General features: G+C 47.3%; 1 protein-coding gene across 2 annotated transcripts in view; it reads right to left on the bottom strand.

The window, feature by feature from the left end:
- Positions 1 to 252: 252 nt before the first annotated feature.
- The window catches only part of BRINP2 (BMP/retinoic acid inducible neural specific 2), a 101,354-nt gene continuing 77,508 nt past the window's right edge, over positions 253 to 24,098 (bottom strand). For both annotated transcript variants that reach the window (XM_019646387.1, XM_019646379.1), the window contains 6 exons: positions 21,970 to 22,160; positions 20,671 to 20,879; positions 9,516 to 9,621; positions 6,768 to 7,004; positions 4,013 to 4,235; positions 253 to 2,315 (listed from right to left, as the gene is read on the bottom strand). In XM_019646387.1, the coding sequence (XP_019501932.1) occupies positions 1,199 to 2,315; positions 4,013 to 4,235; positions 6,768 to 7,004; positions 9,516 to 9,621; positions 20,671 to 20,879; positions 21,970 to 22,160 (2,083 nt within the window). In that variant the 3' untranslated portion in view covers positions 253 to 1,198. The remainder of the gene's footprint in view (positions 2,316 to 4,012; positions 4,236 to 6,767; positions 7,005 to 9,515; positions 9,622 to 20,670; positions 20,880 to 21,969; positions 22,161 to 24,098) is intronic.

The following is a 24,098-nucleotide window of genomic DNA, read 5'->3' as shown; positions in this document are numbered from 1 at the left end:
CACACACACACACACACACACACACACACGCACACACGCACACACGCACACACACAGTCAAGCCAGGCATGTGTTCGCTTGTGTACACAATAATCAACCAGCCTCCCACAAAGCATTATCCACCATCTATGGACACCCACGTGTCACCCACAGAGCAATTAAAACAAAACAAAACCCAGGCAACCCAGGGAACTAGACTCTTTTTCTCTTTTCTCTTTCATGTTTTCCCCCTAAAAAAGGCCTTCTGAAAAATATATTAAACCAGGTAAATTTTTACTCGTATGTTTCATGTAGCTGGAGCAGATTGACAAGGAAAACAATCACAAAATAAATATTTTTGTTTTTGTTTTTAAAAAAGAACATTTCCCTATACATTGTCTCTCTCTAACTTGACAGGGCTGCTTTCTTAGACGGTAAGGGTGCTGTTGGAAGGGGGACTCTGGCTGGACCACAAGGGAACGTGGGCCAAGCCAGGGCCCCGGAACTGGGGAGGCCATGGAAGGAAGGGGGCCAAAGGGGGGCGGGGGGAGGGGAGACGGAGCAAGGCCAGCTGCCCGCCCTGAGCGGTCCTCTGTTGGTGCCACTTCTCCTGCTTCCTAAGGGAGCCGGCTCGAGGAGCAGTCAGTGTCCGGGGGCGCAGAGAGGAGGCAGAGTACAAAAAGTAGGAACCACTGTGGGGAATCACGAAACAACGCCATTTTAAGAAATCTGGTTAAAAAGAATACAAAAGTGACTCCACAGAAGGAGAGGGAGAACGCCTATTCCTCCCATTCTGCCCCCTCTTGCTTCCTCGAATGATAAGAATCACTTTTAAGGATTTGTTTGTTTCATGGTTTGGCTGGTTCTTTTGCCTAATCTCTCCCTTGGCTCCTTTCCTTCAACTGCATTCGTTTTAGAAAGCACCGACTTTGCAGATGCCAGGCTGCTGAGCTGCAGCCTCCCCAAGGAAGGGAGGGAGTGTGTGCGTGTGCGTGTGCATGTGTGTGTACGCGTGTGCACACGCAAGGTGAGTGTGTGCATGTGTGCAGTGGCTGTTTCTTTCTCTCCTGCCTGCTTCAGTCCAAGCCCCGAGGTCCCATCTGCTGGGTGCGGAAAGTCTCAAGGGAGCGCCTTATTGGCACCAAGGTGAGGGCTTGGATGACCACTGCACCCTGATTTCTGGCTCCTCTCCCTGCCCAGTGCCGGAGTGGGCCCCCCATTAGCTACAGAGTTTGCCTGTCTCGTACTCCACGGGGTTTGGCAGCTTGGAGTTGAAAGCCCTCAGGGAGGACTGAATCCTGCCCACCTCGTTGTTGGCCAACTTGAGCCGGTGCCGGAGCAGGCAGGAGAAAAGGTCCAGCCGGACTTTGCCAGGTGGAGAGAGCTGGTTGACCCGGTCCCTAAGCTCTATGAGCTGCAAGAGGGCAGAGTCCTGGGAACCTTGAGTGTACGGGTAATCCAACTGGAGAATTAAGTCCCGGATAGCATCCGGGTCAAAGGGCAGGCTGTAGCCGAAGACCTGCAAGGTGTTGATTTTCATGTAGCCCAGGTTCTTGGAGGGATCAGTCATCTCCAGGGGCTCATAGTAGATTGTCTCATTGGAGCTGTCATCCAGGGACTTGATTCGGCTCCGTAGGTAAACATGGACTGTCTCAAAGAAGGTCTTCCACCTGTTTCCCAAGGTGATAGTCCAGTTTTGGCACTGGGCAGTGGCATCCACGTTAGTCCTCTCCCAGTCAGGGAAGCGGCCCTCATTCACGGGCATGAACCAGCTCTCAGAGTGGCTGCCCCCAAAGGGGTTGACATAAATGGCCATGACAGGCTCCAGGGTGCTGTTCTTGGTGAGGCAGATCTGCAGGGACAAGGCCAGCATCACGTGCACCAGCCCAGGCTTGTACTTGTTGCTCTTGAGGGTGAGCAGCATGCGCTTCCTCCAGGAGGGGTCGAACCAGCTGCCTAGACGCATGTCATTGCTGATAAAGATGGAGTGGACCTCGATGCGGCTGTCCCGCTTCTGCAGCAGGTACCTCAGCTCCAGGTCCTGCAGGTCTGTCTCCAGCCCCAGAAAGTTCTCCAGGGACTCGGCCACCTCCGGCCGGCACAACCCTTGAGCCAGCACGTAGCCCGGGTTGCAGCTCCCGCAGCGCGTGCTGTTGTCCGGAGCGCAGTGGGCACAGGCAGGCCCTTCCCCCAAGGCACATGGGATGGGGCCCTGGCAGGAAGACTGGTCGTAGGGGCAGGTGCAGCTGTGGCTCTGTTCCAGGAAGGTGCCAGGGAAGGTGCTTTCTCCACAGTAGAGCAAGGACTGGACTCGGTTCCACCAGTAGGACAAGGACCTTTGGGAGAGGAGATAAAAATGAAGCAAGAGTCATAGGAAGCCACGCACTGCCATCTTCCCCGAGGGTAGCAGGACGTTGGCTAATAGGCAGGGAAGGCGATGAGGAGGGTAGAAGCCCAAGTTCTCTGAGTGATCGAAACCCCACAGGAGCTCTTTGGAAAGACCGCGTAGGGTCTGGGGCCCGGTGTCTGATGGGCCTGCACCAAAAGATGCTTCAATTAACCTTGTTCTGGTAGCAACCAGGCTCACGCCTCCCAAGGACCACCTCACTCCCTTATTCAAAAGCCCACAGAAGCTCTCCAGCATCTTTGCTATCAAAGCAGCCTTCTAAGTAAGCTCTTCCAACACCTGGCTCTCCAAACTTTCCAACGTCTTGCCGGCTTCTTTCCCACTTGCCGGTCTCTGCCCTTTCTGTTCTCTCTGCTTTGGTCACTCTTCCAGCAGGAATAGGGATTTTCTATGACTGGCTCCCTCTTAAGATTTAGATTTCAGCTCTTATGGTACCTCCTCAGAGAGGTCCTCCATGACTCCCCTTTCAGAAGAGCCACCCTGTCATCGCTGTCACATCACCCTGTGTCTCTCTGTAATCCACAGCAGTGATCAGTATTGGGAATTGTTGTTTATTTATTGCTGACTTGCTCACAGATGCCTTTCCTGTAAATGCCACAAGAGCAGGGGGACACTGCATTATTCACTAACACATTCTCAGAAACTAGACATATTCTGGTGCTTGGTAAACATTAATTATTCGTTGAAAAAGAAATGAACCCGTCCTAGAAACCCTTGCTGGTCTGTCTTCTCCACTCGTGTTTCCCTCATCACCCATGCCTCAGTTGGAGTGGCCCATCTGGGTTGCTGTGAGGGCAGCTCTGCTCTTCTAGAATGTTCCGTCTCATGTGCATCAACGTGTCTCCATCTCCTCCCGCATGATCTGGCCAAGACCACCTTGTCCAAGGTGGCTCTTCTCTCTGGCCTTCGCTTCTACATGACCATGTTTCTGACAAATAAAAATACTTAAGAATGCTGGATTTTAAAAATTCTCAGTATAAAGTTTTGGTGATAGGTAGAGGTCAATGTTGTCTTATATCCTGCTTTTTTTTTTTTGAGTGGCAGTCACATAGTTATAATTCTCTAGCTTTTATGTTTCTGTCCATTTGTAAATCTGTGCAATTAATAAATATCCCTCACAGCTTAATAATAGCACATGCAATATGGACTTAATAAAACCGTGTTGAGTAAATCAGTGCATGAGCAGATGAATGAGTGAGCGCCCGTTCCCGAGGGCACTGGCCCTTCGCTCTCTTTCCAGCTGAGACTCAGAGTGGTCGCTTGTTTGAAACAATCCAGTGTGTGTATTTCTCATCCCATGCAATTGGTGTATGAGTGTTAACTCGACCCTTTTCTTTCCTAAAATACTTACTGAAATGGAAATAGGTGAGCATTAGAGTATTATTTAATTAACGTTTGAATCTGCTATCATTTATATAAACGTAAAATTAGCCTCTCTTTTTTCACTCTCTCACTTTAGATACAACCCATCATTGAGAATGATATGCGAGTAGGTCAAGGTAACAGGAGAATCTAAAAGGCTGTGTGTGGGTCACCACCCCCAGGTCTCCCGTGTCGGACGCAGGGTCCTTCCTGGTCACAGCTGTTGAGGGGAGGTGCTGAGCTCTGGCATCCCGGGGTGCTCACCTTTCCTTGGGTAGGCGGAAGCGAGGCTGCCGATGGCAGCGCTTGCAGAGGTTGAAGAGCCGGCGGACCATCCGATGCGTCTTCTTGAACAGCACTTTCAAGCTGTCTCCCAGCTGCTGGTAGCGGTGCCGCAGGCCGCTGTCCAAGGCCCAGAACTGGGAGATGGCTGTGGAGTTCAGGAACCTGTCCTCAGGCAGCCTTTTCAGCAGGGCCTGGAATTCCTCTGAGGGCAAGGACACAGGGCTGAGCTGAGGGGGAGCCATGCAGACCCTGGGAGGGGCAGGCCGGTGCCCCCCCCCCAGCCCCAGCGCCCCTTCAGAGTCGCTGTGTGCAGAAGGCGGCTTCACAGCCACTCTCCTGGGCCCTTTAGTTAGTTATTTATTTTTCAACAGCTTTATTGAGAAATAATTAACATACCATAAACTCTGACTCAGGATTCTTTCCCACCCTTCCTGTCTTTAATATGCTTCTGAATTTCAATACAGATCTCTGTCACCACCCCGGGGATCAGAGGTCCTTCTTTTGCCAGTGACCTTGGGATGCATCTCTGTTCCCCGTTATACCTCCTTGTCAGTCATTCACTGCCCCAGGCCTGTCTTCTCCCTTAACACCACCACACCCTTATGGAAAATGCGAGGCACTTGTGAAGATGAGAGTTCACTAGGCCAGCCAATGTGGACACAGTGGAGCTGGGGCACTCAGCTCGGACCTCTTCCTGTAAGCCTTTCGGCCTCTGAAACCAGCCTCCCCTCTCCCCAAACTTTTTTCTGACTCTAGGATACACTTCGTTCCTTTCAAGCCTCGACTCTTGGCCAGACACCTGTTCTTTCCTGTAGCTCATCCAGAAACAACATGCTTTCCGGTTCTCGGCTCCTACTGCAAGTCTGAGCTCTTCTCAGAGCCCCCTGGCATAGCACGTTTTCAGAATGCAGGCTCAGACCTCTGTCCGTGGCTCTGATCTGACTTGGGACCTGCAGCCACCCAGTCGCCTGGTGGCAGTCCAGAGAGTCCTCACTCATTAGCAGTAACTTGCAGTGGTGAACGCCCCGAGTCATTCCCACACACTTAGGAGTTAGCAAGCACATCTCCACAGAAGCCCAAGGCAACTGGGGCTGGAGGATTGGATTCTGATATTCTCCTTGGCTACTGAATGTCTTGTCTAGGACTTGAAATAACAAGGCCTGGAGCCTCAGCTCATTCTGATTTCCTGAGCACCTGGCTCTACAGCCGCCCATAAGACTGGGCATCACCCCCAGTAAGGAAACTTACAACTCGCACGTGCATAGTTCTCTTTATAAAACACGTAAGCACATAAAAGAATATAGAAAGTAATAGGGTAAGTGCCCATGAGCCCAGCACTTACAATTTGGCATTTTGCCATATTGGCTTCAGAGTTTGTTTTGTTTTAGGAAATAAGGCAAAGCAAATATACTTGAAAATCCCAAGCTTTTCCTTCATCTCCATCTAGTTGTAAGCACTCTCTTGGCTGTTTTCTTTATCATTATCACATTTTTTTTAATGTTTTCTACCAATGTATTTATCCATAAAAAAATTAAGTATTAGCTAGCATGTTTTTAAACATCATATAAATAGTATTAAATATGCATTATGTTTAAGTAAATTATAGCATTATGTATAAATAGTATATAACTATGTATACAATATACAACCTTTTTCTTCTTGTTTTGCTTTATCCAATGTTATGTTTTTGAGATATCTCCACATAACTGACATTCATTTAGTATGGAAATGTATGAATATACCATGCAGAGTTCTTTTTAACATGAATTTTTATCTAAATTACCCCATACAGCCTTTCTCTCCAGCTATTATTATCACTTTTCTTCTTTAACAGATGAGGAAACTGAGGCATTGAGAAGCTGCATGGCCAACGCAAGGTCATAGAGCTGGTCAGTCAGTATTGGGGTGTCTTAATCTGTTTGGCTGCTGTAACAAAATACCATCGGCGAGATGGCTTATAAATAACAGGTGCATTTCTCACAGTTCTGGATGCTGTACGTCCAGCATTACCATCCCAGCACGGTCAGGTTCTAGTGAGAGCCCTCCTTGGGGCTGCCGATGGCTGACTCCTCACTGTGTCCCCACATGGTGGAAGGAAGGGGTGAGAAATCTCTCTGGGGTCTCTTTTATAAGGGCACTAGTCCCATTCACGAGGGCTCTGCCCTCATGAGCTAATCACTCACAAAAGTTCCACCTCCTAATACCATCACAGTGGGCACTTGATTTTCAACGTATGAATTCTGGGGGGACATCAACATTTAGACCTTAACATGAAGCAAGAATGCAAAACCAAGTCCTCAAAATCTAGGTCTCAAGGTAACATTAATATCAGTTATGCCACCAACAAGCAACACCTAGCATGTACTGGATCTCCTAGAACTATTTATGTACTTTATTAATTCAGAAAGTATTTACCATGCATCTTCTGTGCAGGCATGGTTCCAGGCACAGTGGAATCCATAGCAAACAGGACAGACAAGGCCTATGCCCTCAATTATATTTAGCTTAGCTTATTAGGTCCTTAAAACACAGCTGTTTGGTAGGCATTATGTCCATGTGCATATAGAACAAAGAGAAACAACTCGAAACTCGGAGTGGTGAGAGGACCTGCATGAGGTCATAGACACCGTAAGTGGCTGAGCCAGGATCCAGGCTGAGTTCCCCCTGACCTTCTCTGCACCTCACAGCCACCTCCCACCGACAAGGAGGAACTCTGGGCCAACTGACTGCTCACCTGACTCCTCAAACTGCCTGTTGTGAGTCGCCCAGGAGTCCTGGACCTGCAGCAGGCTGTCCTCCATGGCCTGGATGTCAGCGTCAGGACAGTTGCATTCTGGGAAGGTGGAGCTGCACTTGCACCAACAGTCATTCTCCTTGCAGATGAGCTCGCCCTCAGAGCTGCACGTGATGTAGCTGAGCGCCGCAGCCACAAAGCGCTCCCGCAGGTACTCGGGTAGCAGCACCTGCAGGCCTAGGGAAAGGACTTGTCAGGGAATCACCAGGCAGAGCCCTTTCTCCTCCTGCAAGGCTGCAGGAGCCCCATCTGGGGTTCTGCTGCCTTGTGCATCCTGGGCCCAAGAATGGTCACCCCAGGGCCTGATCCTGCTGAGCTGGTTGGGAGAGAGAGTTGCGGCTACCCCAGTGACAGATGGGGGAGGATCTGAAAATGCAAATGGGAACATCGAAGCCCAAGGCTTAGTTGAACCCCTTACATCAGCCAAATTGAGAGCGTGCATATCATATGAACGGGCTTATTGGCTACACATCAGCATTTCTAGGATGGAAACAGGAAGATGTTTCAGATAAAAGAAGAGCTTACAGCTCTCATGGGGGAGGAATCAAGCCTTGATGGGCTTTTTGCTTTGCCTCTGATAGCCATCCTGTTTCTAGCTTCACTGAGATTAGCAGCAGGCATCCTAGGATGTTAGCGAATGCTGATCCTCCTGGGCCTCCCATCCTAACCCTGGTGAGGAAGTAGAGGCAGGTATGTGGGTATGTAGTGGCATAGCGCTTTTGGTTATGCTGAGGCTCTAGTAGGAGAGGAAACCCAAGTCCAGTGACGTCAGCGACCTGCCCAAGCCACAGTACTAGTAAGGTCGGCTTGATGTCACACCCTGCCCTTGTCCCGTCCAGTCACACCGCATAACTGGAACTAGCTTCCTCATTTCCATATGATTTAACTCTGGAGGAGATTTGAAAGTAGGATAGTGATAGATACCCCAAGATCAGTCAGGCCTGGAGAGGGATGCATTAGTGCCCTCTGATCTTGGATATAATCCACTAACACTTCTGCTTCCGGTTTCCCACCCATCTGTAGTGGATCTTAGTTTACCAATAGCAAGAATATACTCCCACCTGGTGTCAAGCCACCGGGGTGGCTGCTGGAAGGGAATCAAGGGATGAAGGAAGGACAAGCATGTCTTTGGACACAGCCTGACAGGTTGGAGGCCAGACCTGCAGGAGGCGCCCCCAGTAGGGACATTGTGAGAGCTCGTGCCAGGAGAGTGAGGGACACGGGGACTTCTGGATATGGCGAGCTCCCCTTTCCTCAAATGCCTGCCAGCTCTTTATTTTCACACCCTTGACCTTGTCCTTGGCAGGAAATCAGAGGGTCCAAAGTCTGTACCCCCGACTCAGCAGACCTCAACATACAACTGAGAATTGCAGCAGTCGCAGATGTTGGGTGTTCTTGTTTGAGGTTTACCTCCTATTCCGCACTGCTCCTGAATTTTCCTTTCTGCACGCTGTGGCCGCAGTGGCGGTCCTCCCCACCCATCCTGCCCAGAGGCTCGCTTTCAACGCCCACCCCTCTGCAAGTCCGCTCCTTTCACCTCCCCCGTTACTCCCTCCTCCTCGCCATCACATTTCCCATTGCTGTAAAGTAAGTGCCTGGAGCAATGTCTGCATGAGTGATGGGCTATAAAATTAAATGGCATAAACTATTCCAAATGAACCGCCAGAGATTCTGAACTTCACTCATCACTAATTTCCAGACGCACATCCAGCCCATCCAGGGACATAGGAGAAGAGGGATGCTAACTGCATTAGGTGCCTCTAAATAAGGGAGTCTTTTACTCCTCTTTATTAACCATTCCTTGATTCCTAAAGCATTTATGGGTTACCTCTGGCTCAGGTTGCCTGGAATTTGTAATCATAGATCCTGGGTGAGGACTATTGATTTTATAATACTGAGACAATAATATCTTTAGCAGAGTCCAGTTCACTTAGGCCTTAAGAAAAATGGACTTTTCCCACTGCCAAACAGCTCTGTCGGAATCACTTTGTGCAGCCTTGCCCGCAGGATGCTTGGGGACAGAGAGCAGGAGCTGAGTGCCACCCCTTCTCTCCCAGCCTCCTGACCTAGTGTAGTCCCCTTTCCTTTCACTTTCCTGTTTTCCTGTTTTGTGTTTCCTGTTCTGCCTCCAGTGGAGGATCCCTTTCCTCTCAAACTCTTGTCTTGGCTTTGATCTCCCATGGAAGATTGCAGACTAATAGCAGAAAGCAGGGACTGTTCTCAGGGTAACCAGTGCTTCCACAGTTTGTATAGTTCTTAGCTCAGCTTAGAGATGGAGGCCCCATAATCATTCTGCAAAGGCCAGCTATTCCCAATGTAGTCTTAGGATAAAGCAGAGGGTTCTTTGGACAACAAAGGAGATCACTGAACTACAATAGGTCAAGGCTTATAAGGATGGATATGCTGTTGCTGAAGGATTGGAACAGAGTTCTTGGAAGGACTTATGGGGGGCAGGATTTGGATATTGAGTTGTACGAGCAACGGGTCTTGAATGTAGGGCAAACCATGGAAGAAGTTGTCTCAGAAGAACGATGAAAAGTTGTTAAATACAAGTCCCAGAACTGTTGGTAGTTCTTGTCTTAAGACATTTGCGTTGAGCAAATGGGGCAGGCAGGACTTCTTGCTCTTTGGTGATCCGAGTTTTTCACCAGGTGTGAACAGTGTGACAGCCATCACTGCATGACTTACCGAGTAACTGCACTCTGTTCTCCGGACTCTGCACCAGGACAGAGCTGACCGAGTCCAGGTTGTCGTAGTTGCTGCAGCCCAGAGGACCAGTCCTGGTCTCCGTGACCTAGAGAAGGACGGGCAGAGTGTGGGTTTAGGTAACAAGGTGAGACTGTCCCTTTGCAAGTCTCTTCTCCAGACATCCACTCTCAGGCCCCATGACCTGTCCTTGACTGGACAGAAGGATGGCATATGTTCCTCCGCCCCAGGAGTACAAAGCCACTTTGCTTTCTTGTTCTAAGACAGTGACTATCAGTGGTGGATGGCTGGCAGCAGCATTTGTACATAGTGGGAGCCTTTCAGAGGGAGCCAAAAAGACTTTGTGTCTGGGAGGAGAAAATTGAACATAGGCAGAGGAAGCTGGACCTTTCAGCTCGAGTCCCCCCTTCTCCGCCTCCAGAGGAAGACAGGAGGCCAGATATGGACGCTGTCAGCCTGCTGGGGAGCCCAGCTGCTGCCACTTGACATGTTGCGTACAGGCTTTGGGGATGCCAAAGATGAAAAGCACTAGAGAAATATGAGTTATGGGTATTATTATTAGTATTAAACATTTAAGTCCCACCTCGGCACTGAGACGTCCTTAGAGAACATCAGCCATGGGCTTACTGCATATTTTAATAAGTGTATTAAATATACATAAACTCTTATAGACATGTAATATTCCAAAACACCATAGAGTCATTAAAAAATATTATAAAGTTGGCCTATCAGCTTTTTTCCCTGATGTTTAAAGTAGAGGATGAAAAATGGGGCGCTTTACATGCAGTGAAATAATTATGTAATAAGAATGATTGAGACCAGAGGCCTTTCTTCTCGACATCTCCGAGGGCTTTACCAACAATCAATCAACCAATCAACGAGTATTTATCCAGCAGTCACTGTTTCAATTCCATGCAATTCATCAAACATTCATAGAGTGCTGTTCCCCAAATTCTTCAAGGAAATCCACCTGAGCCCTCTGACCCACCTCTCCCAGCTCCAGACACCTCTGCCTGGCAGCAGGCTTAAGGGCTGCAATTTTCCATCCTTTTCTGCGAGTATTTCATTCATGTCTGGTCCTCTGCACACTAGAGGCTCCAGAGATGTAAGCTCATGTTAATTTGGCTCACCATGTTGTCAACAGCAATTAACAGTGTCTGGCACATAGTAGGTACTCAATAAATTGGATAATATATGAGTAATAGCTTTGGGGGTGGAGGGGTGGGCACAAAGATATACACATTATATACTATATCCTCCAGGAGACTACAACCTATAGGGGAGGCAGGTACATACACCCAAGTCGAGCAGAAGCCACGTGTCATGAACACCGAGGAAGGCTGAGCTAGCTCTAACCAAGGGGAAACAGGGATAGAGTAGCAGAGAAGATACCAGCTGAGTTAACCCTTAAATATAAGTCAGAAGTGAACAGGAAGACAAGAAGGGACAGGCACTCCGAAAAGGAAGAAGGGGCAGCATGACCTAAAACACGTGTGCGTGAAAGTGTGTAGTGTATGCGTGTGTCTAGCACCCTGCTGGCCACCATGGTGAACACCAAATATGAGTGACATCCTTACAGGGACTTTAGATATTCAGGCTTAAAAAATACATGTGGAACAGAGTAATCACGTGAGAGATGGTGGCTACTGACTTCATATATAGTGGGGATAGAGGTGGGAGAGGTCCTTGTAGCTTAAAGGACTCAAAGAAGGCTTCATGGAGGAGGGACGCCATCAATTGGTCTTGAAGGATAAGTAGGAGTGGGAGGGATGGGGGAGGGAATTCAGAGGGAAAAAGGTAACTGCAGACAAAGACCAAGCGGCAACAATAGACATAGTCCATGAGAAGCAGCAAGACTTAGCCTGAATGAAGAATGGGACCAAGACTGTGACAGGGCCAGTGCTCTTTACCTGCAAGGTCTAAAACTCCCTATACGAAGAGCCGTGACTAAGGACTAGCCCACTCGTTCAGAAAATCCCTGCCCCTCTTGGGATGGCGTGGGCCGAAGCACAGGTGGGGGTGGTAGGTGGGGTATTTGGGAGGCTTGCCTGTCCCCGGCCCCAGGTAAGCTGGCCAGCGCGCTGTCAGCGTTCTCTACTGGATTTTCCATCCGCTCAGGCCTGAGTCAGTCCCTCAGCAGCATCAGGTCCAGGCAGGGAGGGCGCTGCACACCTTATGTAAGAACAGGATGACTCCACCAGGAGGAAAACCACACCCACTTCCTCTCCTTTGTCCCTCCCTCCATCCCTCTCTCTGACCCTCCTGCCAATTCATCTACTTTCCCATGGCCACCTTGTTAGCATTCAGGGGGCTGCCTCTGATACTCTCTCCTGACCTTCACTTTGCTATTTCCAGAGGTCAGTTCCACAAGAGGACAGTTAGGTGAGCCATTGAAAGAGTGAGTAGCTTCTCTTTATTAATTATGGCACATGAGGAAGAAGCACAGACCATGGTGCCCACACTCATTTCCTGTTCGAGAGAGGGCTCCAGGGTGGGCCTCCACGAGTGAGGAAAGCCCTCTGTGGTTTCCCTGGGTCCCAGAGTCATTGCCGTCCCCACTGCTATCCTGCTCTGTGCCATCTCGGGCCTCCCTTGACCAGTAACAAGTCCGGAGGTGGGAGGAGAGACGGAGTGGAGAGGGTCTCCTTGCAGATACTGCCTGAGCCCAGACTTGATAAGCAGGATGGCTAAGGGCCCCTCCTTGTGAAGAAGGTCCCTGCAGGGTTGGTCCAGAGAGCCCTGTGCTGCTCTCTGTCGAAGAGGCAGACAGCTCCGGCAGATTATAAAGGGCCCAAGGAGGTAAAGGAAAGTGCAGCTCACTCAGGCGCACCTGTTCAAAGAGCCTCTCCGATAAGCTTTCAGAAAGAGAAATAATTGTGTGCTAATTGGTCTGTTGACAGAGACCAGCCTGCCATCAGAAGGCCCTGATGGATCTCAGGTTCATTAGCACATCCAATTTTCCATGAATACCAGATCGTGTGAACCCTCATTCAGCAAGCCTGCTCTCCTCGCCCTGCCCTTCACGTCCCCGCTGCTCTTGTCCTACTGAGGGGCACACCTGCGAAGCTCAGGGCCAGTACAACGGACTTCTAATTGTGAGAGAGAGGGCCTCAGCAGGAGAACGGGGCTGATGGTGTGTGTGTGCTTAAAAGAGCTGCAGATTGAATCGCAGGCAGCTGCGGTGAGGAATTCCCACAGGTGGTTTTAAGGAGGCTCGTGAGAAGCCGCCCTTTGCCTTCCTGGGAGGCACCTGCACTTCTGTGTGGGCCCTTTTCCGTCAGCTCAGGAGCATCTCGTGCCCTCCCCTCCAAGTTCTCCCTCAGCCTTCGGTTACAGAGAGGGGGAGCTACAACTCAGTACCAGGCCCCCTCCCCTCCGTTATGGCTCTGCTGCCTTCCCGGGATGATGGACAGGATGGATGTGTAACCAGCCCTTTACAGTCTGCACGGTGTTTTCACGTGAACTATAGCTTTTGATGTCACCCCAACCCTGTGGTCAAGTCAGGGGTGATATTCACAATATCAGCAGAAAAGGAGTGTGCTCACTTATCAGAAAAGGTGCCAAAGCAGGGTTCTGGAAGCTTCCCAAGGTGCATTATCCCTTTGGTTACTGTCAAGGGGTTTGGGGGTTCCAGGTGGTTGGGGTGAAGACTGTTTACCAGCTGGCCCAGAAATGTTTTCATATTTTAATAACTCCATAGCCATATCAGCTGAATGTAAGCCCTGGGTATAGGTAAGCCATTTAGTTGGTAACTCCATGTTAAAGCGTTCAATGACTTGTTAAGGTCATAGAAATGGTAAGCATCAAGACTGAAACCCAATCCCAGATTTTCTCACTTGAGTTTGTTTCTCACTAAACCATGTAGCCTGTCCTCACCTATCAAGTATTTTATTGAACATCTCACCATGTGCCAGATGCTGAAGGGACCCGGAACTGGATGCATGCTGCAGAGACCCTAGTGCTCTAAGCCCCCCTGCTGCGATGGCCATGAGGAGACAGAGATGGGCATGCAAACAGCTGTGGTATAATGTGACAAATCCAGTATGAGAGGTGGGCGCTGATCAGGGCAAATCTTGCCATAGACGGTGATTGCAGTGGGGTCTCAGCGAATGTGCTGGATAAACAAAAAGGGGCAGGGAGTCTCTTTCTCTGGGTTAGTGAAAAGGAGCTGTTAACAAAGAGTAAAAAGGAAGAGCGCACCTGCTTAGGGAAACAAGAAACAGGCTGGTATGTGGAGGGCTTTTCCTGCAGCAAAGCTGAGCAGGTGAGCAGAGCCCTTCACCCCAACCCACTTCCATCCAGGTAACCACAGTGCTGGAAGCCAGCTCAAGTACCGCAAAGGTATATCAGTGAAGGAAGTAAGTGGCAGGTGCTATGGCACCAACAAGAGTGTTAGCTAGGAAGGATGGCCTCCAGTCTGCTGGCCCCTGCTGTGCGGATCTGCAAATGCTAAGTGTGTAGAGCAAAGAGAGGGTCTCTGGTGGAGCACCCTTCCCGTCCAGACGAAATGGGCAGGCCAACTCCGTCAAGCGAGCAGAGCCACGGGATGCGATGCCAACTCTGACTTTGCTCCTTAGCTTAGCGGTGTGTCCTTGGACAGGCCAGGCTGGTCTCTAGACCTCACTAAGTTGTGTACAGATGAAGACTTGGAGGAGTGGAGGTGGGAAAACACCAAATGATCCTACTTTTCTCATGCTTCTCTGGTGACATTCCATGGGGGAACCCATTGTACTCCCCACAGAGAAACTCCAGGTCAGCCAGCCCAGTGGGAGCTGAATAGTCATCTCACAGCCCAGGTATGACTGGAGGAATTTCAAAAGGAGGCTTCCAAGGATGGTGGTCGCTCCTTTGGGGAGATGGGCAGTGGCTCTAGTTCTGGAAAAGTGCATCCACAGGCACTAGCATAGATGTGGCTTGGGGTGCCTGCCCACCTCTCCCTCCATGATCCACAGACTTTACAAAAGAGGTGAGCCCAGTAAGCCATGGTTGAGACCATGCAGCCCCTACACTTTTTTATTGGACTAGGGCAGACTCTGAATTTTAAATTTCAAAGGGTGACTGTGGACACTTAGAAAATTCAGAGTAAATAATTCTCAAGGAATTGAGGACATGACATTGAACAAGAGAGTGGAGCCTGCCTTGATGGCATTGGCCGAGAGACAAAACAGAAAGACAAAGTTCAGTCAGGTCCAGAGGTTGGCCTTGTATGAGGCAGAGCTACGTGTAAGCTGAAGTCTTATATACAGAAAAGTCTGGAATAAACAGAGGCAAGAACTGCGACAAGAGGTGCAGGTAGATGAAGCAGGTGGAAATGAAAAAGCAGAGATGTGTTGCAACAAGAATCAGAGAGCAACCTGGGAGTGTTACTGTTTTTTCACAAGTCCCACATGTCTGGATTGGATTTAGTGTCTTATCCTTGGAGATGTGGAATATTCTTCACCAAAGTCCTCTTAGTAAACCACCTTTATCCTCAGGCTACCCTGAGTAGATCTGTTTCTTCCAACTAAACAAGCTTATATGCACTTGCACACACATTGGGAAGAGCCTAACCCATGTGGAAAATGGGGTCAGTGACTTCATTCATTCACTCATGAATTCATTCAACAAACCTTCATTCATTACCCATAATGTAGCAAGCTCTGTCCTCTTATTAGGAATCAACAATGAATAAGACCCAGTCCCGCTCATCGGATCTTATAGTCTCAGTGGTCATCATGTTCGCTAGCAATGATAGTTCAATTGATAAGCCCTATAAAAGAGATATGGGCTTGAAACAATAAAGAGGAGCATTTAACTAACGTGGGAGTCAGGAAAGGCTTCATAAAAATGACCTTTTTGATCTGAGCAAAGAAGGGTGAGGAAGTCAGGTGAAAGACTTGCATTGCAGGCAAAACAAACAGCAGGAAGGGAGATGTAAGAGCAGGTTGTATTTGAATAAAGCCTGGTAGTTAGATAGGACTGGGTTACATGATATAAATGGTACGTGAAGGGTTGACGGGGGAAAGGGGTCGGGAAGAGTGTAAAAGGATTGTTTGGAGTTGAAACTAAAAAGACAGCAAGGGTGGATCTTCACTGGCCTTATAGTTTTATTAAGAAGAAGAATAGGAATTATCCCTTTTTAGTCTCCAATTGGGCTGTAGCTCATGCTTTCTATGTATTTCCTTATTTGATTTTCACAGAAATCCTTCAAGGTAGAAATTATTCTATTTAATAATCAACAATTTTCGGATGAGCAAACTGAAGTTTAGGGAAGTTCCGTAACTTGTTCAAAGCCCTGCCATGAGTGGTAAAGCTGACTCTTGGGTTTGAGCCTCTGTTGGTCACATGGCCACCCTGGCTGGGGTACAGTGGCTTGGGCTCCATGTACAGTTAGGAGCCATTGAAGGAGTTTAAGCAGGGGGATGATATGATATGATTTGCATTCGTGCAAGCAGCACATGAGAGTGAATCAGGGAGAATCAGGGAGAAGAGAATAGAGGCGGGGAGATGAGTTAAAAGGTAATGCAAGAAGGTCAGGTAAGAGTTGAAGAGGTCCTGAATTACAGGATGGCAGTGGGCACGAAGAGGAGGCAGGGGCTAGGTGAAGCTATGTAAGGGTCGTGATTCTAGTGATGGATGAAGGAATTGACAGTAAAGAGGGAATTGAGGCCATGAAGGGGTGATAGAAAATGAAAAGTTGGTCAGGCCAAAGGATGAGAAGGAGCATTAGTGGGACCTTTGAGTTGTTGACCCAAGCCTACCTCGCATTTCTAGATAAGACTGTTTCTTCTCCAACTTTGACACAGCCCACTACAGGACTGAAGGGGCAGAGGGGCTTCACAGAGCTCTGTCTCCTTGGTAAAACCCACTCCATGCTACTAACAGCTCTGTTTCATTATTTTAAGTTGCCTAAGGTACTAGCCTCCCAAATGTACCCTACCATCTCCGTCAACTTCAGTCACCCTCCTCTCTCAGACTCTCCAGACACTGTCCATCCTTCATCTGACACCTCTCCTTCAGGTAACTCCCATCATGCTCTCTGAATCTCCTAGTTGGTCCTCAGCAAGATCTCCTATATCCTCAGCCTCTTCTCAAGCATCCTCTTCACCTTCTCATGCCCGCCACAGCCTAGCAGATCCTGAGGGCATGGCTTCCAGGCAGTCTTCTGTAGCAATGGCCGTCTCCTTCCCCACACCTCACACTCCTGGGCGTGGAAGTGAGATGGACCTGCCATGTGACACCCTGAACAGGGTTTCTTCTCCATCTCTAAATCCTCTCTGGCTCCTTCGAAGCCAGAACCATCAGGACTCTATCACCCATTCCTCCTTGTTGCAGTCTATTTTTTCTTTTACTCCCCCTCACTCATCGAGGATTTTCAATATTAGGCTTGCCTACCCCCACCTTTCTTGGTACCCCTGGATCTGTGCCATTCCTGTTGACTTCAGCATCCATGTAGATGATCCTTTAAGCCCCTGGCCTCTCAGGTCCCTGGCCTCCTCCCCTCCCCTCCTCAGCTTGTCTTCGAAGCCTGTCTTCACCACCCACACCCTTGGCCATGCCCTGGAACCTGATTTGTTCGGTCACGGCACTCTTTCTATAATCTCAATATTAAGCATCACACACTTGCACCTCCGCTAGTCTCTTCCCACTCACAAGTCAGCAAACCTACTTAATGTCAACAATAATTTAAAAGTGAATTAAAAAAAGCCTACTTAGACTCCCAGTCTTTTGACTTGACCAATATTTCTTTTTCTTTTTTTTTAAGGTCAGTTTTTTAAAAATTATTTTCTATTATGAAATACACAGTTTTTAGAATTAGTTTCAGCTGTATAACACAGTGCAATAGTTACACTTTTTACCCCTTGAAGTGACAACCCCCCTCCCCCAATCCGCCACCCCACTTCCCCCCAATATCATACATATCTATTACAAATCCCTTGACTCCACTCCCACATTATACTCCACGTCCCATGACTATATATATATATATTCACTTATAGTTGACATACAATATTATACAACATCAGCTTCAGGTGTACAGTGCAGTGATCAAGCCTCTTTCACTTTTCAATATTTCACTTTCTATCATTTTTTAATGCTCTCAAATCCCTTGCTTGGCCCATCACAGTAATCACTCCTTTCTGTATCCTCTCAGTTCCCAGGCCTCTTTTCTCTTTCATCGTGTGTACACACACACACACACACACACACACACACACACACACACACACGCACACCCTTGGTTAAATCCAACTCTTCATCGCTTCCATGCCCGGCTGAACATGACGTGCTGAATGTAGCTGATGAAACTCATGGCTCTGCTGACTGATCTCATGTTACAGTTATGACCACAAGTGTCACAGGGGCCCTCGGTGCTGCCCAACAACCCACCATGTTTATCTAGTCACCTGATGCACCTAACTCCTACTCGCTGAAAGGACCATTTCATGTTTTGTTTTGTTTTCCTCAGCAAGCCCTCATCCTTTTAGCTAAGAACTTTGCTTCTTGTTTCATGGAGGAAATGGAATCAATCAGAAGATAATGCCTACATCCCCCCTACCCCCGACCCCACCACCACGTCTACCTGTCATCCCATTGCATTTGTCCTACTGTACTCTGTGTTGCCTCTTATACCCAGGATGCAGTGTTTACGCTCCTATGTGAGACCTACTCTTGCACTGTGCATGGCATGTCAGCTTCTCTCATCCACTCAATTGCTCCTGCCATTATCTCCCGTGTGTCTCTCCTGCATCATCAGTTTCTCCACTCTTCTGAATCATTTCAATCAACATGCCAATATTTTGGACTACCACTCATCTGAGAAACAAAAACACAACCTCCCTGGACCCCACATCACTCTCTATTACCCATTTCCTGCTTGCCTTCACAGCAAAATCCTATAGCATTATCTCCACCCCTCTGATGCCACCCTTTGCTTTCTCTCTTGAACCTTCTCCACTCAGCCTTTTGTACCCTTCATAGCCCTGAAACTATTCTCATTTACGTTACTCGTTACCTCATGTTGCCAAATTGAAGGTCAATTCTCTAACTGCTCAACAGCATTTAGCACAGTTGCCTGCTCCTTTGTGACACTTTCTTCACATGGCTTTGCGATCTGAATTTGGTCCTCTTCAGACCTTGATGCTCTGCCTCAGTCTCCTTTGTCAGATCCTCCTCCTCCTCTTCTCTGTGCCTGAATATCGATGTGTTTCACAGCTCAGCCTTAGAGACACTTTACCAGCCACGGTCACTCCTCGAGTGGCCTCATCTCATCCTTTCCCATAGTTTTAAATACCGACTATGCATGTGTTTATATTTGTATGCCAAATTTATATCTCCAATCATGACCTTTCTCTTGAAATCCTGGTGTTTATATCCAACGCCTGTTAGATATCTCTACTTGGATGTCTAATAGAAATGTCAAGTTCAATATGTCAAAAACCAAACTCTTGATTTACTCCTTTCAGATCTGCACCTCTCCCCAGTGTTATCCTTCTTAGTCATAAATGGAGTTGCTCAGGCCAAAAATCTTGCTGTTACTCTTGACTCCTTTCTTCCAATTCATTAGCTAATCCTGTAGGCTCTATCATCAAAATATATTCTGAATCTGCCAACTTCTCACTACCTCTTTACACCCAGCTTGGTCGAAGTAAGCCACCATTATTTTCCACCTTGATCGCTATGATAGTCACTGAAACCCTCATGATCTGGCCCCTGTGACCTGTGTAGCCTCATCTCACGCTTTGTCCCTCTTTTGACTCTACTCCAGCTACACTCCAAGGTATTCCTGGATCTACCGAGCACACATTCCTACTTTAGGGCCATTCCCTTTGCTCTTCCCTTCATCTAGAATGTTCTCCTTCAAATACCCATGAGGCTCACTCCCTCACTTCATTCAGATCTCTGCTTAAAGGACATTCCATCAGACAGGTCTTTGCTAATGCACCAAGTCTCCAGCACTCTCTGTCCTTTTCCCTGGCTTCATTTCTTCATACCGTTAATCCCACCTGACATCACATATTTTATTTAATTATGTCTCCATGACTGGAATTTAAGCTTCTTGAGGTCAGGGACTTCATATGTTTTGTTCATTCTTGGGTTCTCAGTACCCAGAACAATGCCTGACACATAACAGGTGTTCAATAAATATTTATTGACTATTTTTGAATATTTATAAATGAACAGAGCTTCCTTGTGAATTTTGGGTGGGATAAAAGCAGGATATAAGACGACATTGACCTCTACCTACCACCAAAACTTTATATTGAGAATTTTTAAAATCCAGCATTCTTAAGTATTTTTATTTGTCTTCTCTTTCCTAAAACAATATAAACTTTCCTAGAAATCTCCTAGATGTAAGTCGAGAAGATGGGATGGAGGTTATGGTTATTGAAGTTACAGCAATATTGATCTTTTTCAAACATAAGAGATCATATCACTCCTCCACTTAAAACTCTCTGGTTGTTTTCCACTGCACTTGGACTTGCTTTAGAATTCTTTATCATGGCCACGTAATCTGGCTCTGACCTATTTCTGAACCTCATCGTGTACCAGCGCCTTTCTAGTTCACCTCACTGCAGTCACAGCAGACTTCTCTGCGTTCCCCCAAGGCACCAAGCTGGTTCCTGCCTCAGGGCCTTAGCACTTTCTGGTCCCTATGCCTGACCACTTTACACACAGTCAGCTCCTTTTCATTCAGAAGTCAGCCTCAAAAATCAAAACCCAAAGTGCCCTGCCCCTGACCAATATGGCAAATATTAGCAGCTCCCTTCTCTCACCCCAGGACCTTGTGATCTGTACCTTGTGACTCTGTTTTTTTCTGTATATCATTATATGAAGTTGTTTTGTTGATATTTACTTGTTTATGATGTTCATCCTCCACTAAAACATAACCTCTGGAGAGTAGGGACCTTGTCCACCTTTCACTTAGTCCCTCAGCTGGAGCCAGCCCTAGAACAGATGCGATATGAGTATTTGCTATAGAATGAAGCCCCGGACCATGTTTCAGGGCTGGTTGTGCCTCCATCAGAAAGCTTCCTTCCCGCTGCAGTCAGTTGGGCCTGGCCGACCTGGAGCTCCTTAAGACTCTGCCCCTCCCCTCCTTGGTTCCTCTCCGCCTGCCCCCCACCCCCTCTCCCAGAACCTCTCAGGCCATTACCTTGATGGCCCCTGTGGCTATCTGGATATGGTGCAGCCGTCGCAGTGTACTCTCTCTATCGATGAAGTAGGACGCTGCCAACTGATGCAGGGTCTCCAGCGACACGGCGGAGCTGTTCCCACTGACCCCGACTATAGGGGCGCTTCCTGCTGTCTCTGTCTTTCGGCTCAGTTTCCTCTTGTCCACAAAAATGGTCAGGGACTCTTCTCCTATAGTAAACAATGTGGGTTCATTGGTGAGGCTTTCTGTTCCCTAATCCCCTACCAGTAAGTATATGAAACTCTTGGCCAGGATAGGTGGAACTAAGGAGCCCATGACTCCTGCTAATGGCCTCTTCCCCATCCCTGACCATCTTTAGAACAATCTCATCAGATGGAGCCACAGGATAACAGGCATCACTGCCTGAGAGGCCCTCCGCCCTTTCCTTAGTTCTGTAAGTCTCCCCAAAGCTCATCCCTTTCCCATCTAGCTTGCCCATTTAACATCCTCTATTGATCTGTATCTCAGGCAGTCTTCCTCCATGGGGGAGATAAAATTCTTCCTCTCAAGTTGTTTATGAGACGTTGCCATGGATATGTCAGCTTCCTCCAAAAGGGCAAAAGCTTTGCAGCTCCACCCCATCAAACACTCAGCACCTACCACACGCCAGCAGCTGGCCTGTACCTTGGCGAGCTCCTGTTGGCCCATCAGACAGTGAGCTAAATGTTATAATAAATCCTGCTGTCTCCTTCCCAGAGCAAAGAGAACTCTGCCTCTTCAGAGCTTCTCATTCTGCCCTGGGTCTTAGCCACAGGTCGCACTATCCCCACCCCCACCCTCTCCGCCGTCCAGCCCAGTATCATTGGACTTGGTTTGTCTGGTTACTGGTCTTTATAAAGAGGAAGCAGGAGGCAGGGACTCAACAGATATTTACTTCTTCGCCCCTGGATTTGACAACTGTAGCCACAGCAAATACTGGGATGTGGAGAAGCCTTGGGGTTAAGTGGCTCACTCAAAAGAAAAGTGGGAGCACCCCTGCTGACACGTGCTTAGTAGGGTGTCTGTCTGTCTGTCCCCCAGGCTCCTTACCATACTCTCCCTCGAAAGGATGCTTAGAAGCACACAGCAATGTGCTGGAGTGAATTTGGATGTTGAGACCCTATACTGTTCTCAAAGGCACCAGCAAGAAAACATACCTCAGGCAATAATAGGCCAGGAAAAACAAAAGACCCAGGAAGGCTACGGAAGCTATACTCAGTGGGCCATAAAGCTATTTGCAGTGATCTGGCAATGGATTCATAGAATCACGAGTTTGCTTACCTCCGAGGGTGGCAGAAAGTAAGAAATGAGTGCCGTACTTTTTGATCAGGTTTTCAGTAACCTGTTGCAAGTTGGGTCTCCTCCCCAGGAGGCGGATGTTCCGGATAAACTCTGGAGCGAGAGGCAATGGCAAACTGAAGAAGTCCTTCCTTTCCAGAGCCAAGTTGTTCACTTTCCAACGTGCAAACTCCCTGGAGGAAAAATCAAGGGATAAGGAAAAGCTCGCTGTATTTCGGAACAAGAGGCATAAAGTCTGAAGTAGGTCATGTTCTTCCTCCACTGGTATCTGCTCATCTCCTCGCAGCCCACGTCTTTCCAGATGGAGGCACCCACTGCCTGAAAGAGGCCTTCTGGACTCTCACCTGAACCCTCACTCCCAGGCTGTGAGAAAGCCATACCTATGCTGACCTTCATCATAACTCCCTCCCGCCCAACTTTCTCACTGGAGAGGAGCTACTCAGCTCATTCCTGTGAAGGCAGTCCTGGTATTAGCGTAGTAGGGGGACACAAACAAACAATGACAACATTGGAACACTGGTTTGCAGAGATACGATCTAGTCACAGTTGCCACTCAGTGGATGAGTCACATCATCTATCATGGCCTCAGTTACCCACTTGTAAAGTCAGGAGGTTGGTCTAGAAGAATAGTTCTCAAACTTTTTGGCCTCAGGACCCCTCATGCTCTTAAAAATGATTGAATCCTCCATATTTGTGTGGATTGTATTTATTGACAATTGTCATTTTCGAAACGAAAACTGAGAAAATTTAAATGTATTATTTTGTTTAAAGATAACATCAGTAAATCCATTACATATAACATAAATAACATATTTTTATGACAGTAACTGTATGTTCTGAAACAAAACAAATTTAGCAAGAAGAGTGGCATCACTTTGCATTTTTGCAAATCTCTTTAATATCTGGTTTAGCAGAAGAGAGCTGCATTCTCGTATGTGCTTCTGCATTCAATCTGTTGTGATAATTGTAGATATTCTTCTTTGGTACCACACTAAACTCAACAAATGTAGTTTCTTAAAGGTTAGTTAGAGTCTAGCATCTGAAATCATATGCGATGAACTTTTTATACACTGTTACTTTAAAATCCACTGTTTTGTATTGTAATTTAAATAGATCTTTTTACCCTTCATGATTTTGTAACATCATGCATTAGTCATCTGGAAAATATGGGATCACTGAATTATTCAGATATTCCACATTTTGACACTTTTCCTTATGTAATATCAAAACATCATATTCATTAATATCACCACCAATCTCATCAGAAAAAGTCTTTAAATATCAGAAAGCTTTCAAGCTCATGATGACAAATATGACTTTTTCCAAATTCTAATTTTGCTTGAAAGCCTAAATTTTTATCAGTGGTAACAATATTGTCAGTTGTTTTCCTTGAATAGGCAGGTTCACGTCATTATTTTTTTTTCTTTTGATAAAATGTCTGCCAAACACTAAAGTCTGAATAATCATAGTTTGTCTGTTGGTTGTTCAAGAAAAAAATTAGTCACATGAAAAAAAGTGGCTAGTTCAGCTCACAACTCAATAACAAATGTATTTTTCCCTCAGACAATTATCATTTTTTTAGTATCCTCTGACCTGCTTTATTTGTATTTCCCACTTTATCACACAGAATATTAAAAAAACAAACAAACAAACATATACTCAAGGGTCAATATTCAATGAAATTAATAAAGTTTACTCTTTCAAGGACATTCTTATGTAAAGCTAGTGTGTGTGTGTGTGTGTGTGTGTGTGTGTGTGTAGGTGCAAGTATGTAATGCTGAAGAAATCATGGCTACTAGTGTTATTTTATGAGACTGCTTTTATTCAAACTGAGATGGCAGCAGTTAGATTGACCATTGCTTTTGTACCTTCAGTGCAAATGTCAACATGGACATCCTGAAAGGAACTAAGAGGACCCACATTTTGAAAAGCCCTATTCTAGAACATGACAAAGTTCCTTTCTAGTTCCTTCTAGAATTTTAATCTTCATGCCTTTCTCCTCCCTGAAATGTTTGTATTTTTTTTTTTTTTTTTAGCTGAGCCATCCCGCCACCTGTTGGCAGCTCACGGCTGCTCAGCTCAGGCTGACTCGAACTGCTGTTGCTCAGAGC

This window comes from Hipposideros armiger, unplaced genomic scaffold (genome assembly GCF_001890085.2).
Source record: "Hipposideros armiger isolate ML-2016 unplaced genomic scaffold, ASM189008v1 scaffold_6, whole genome shotgun sequence".
NCBI lineage: Eukaryota > Metazoa > Chordata > Mammalia > Chiroptera > Hipposideridae > Hipposideros > Hipposideros armiger.
The sequence above is the reverse complement of the archived record's forward strand: the minus strand, read 5'-3'. Positions and strand labels throughout refer to the sequence as shown.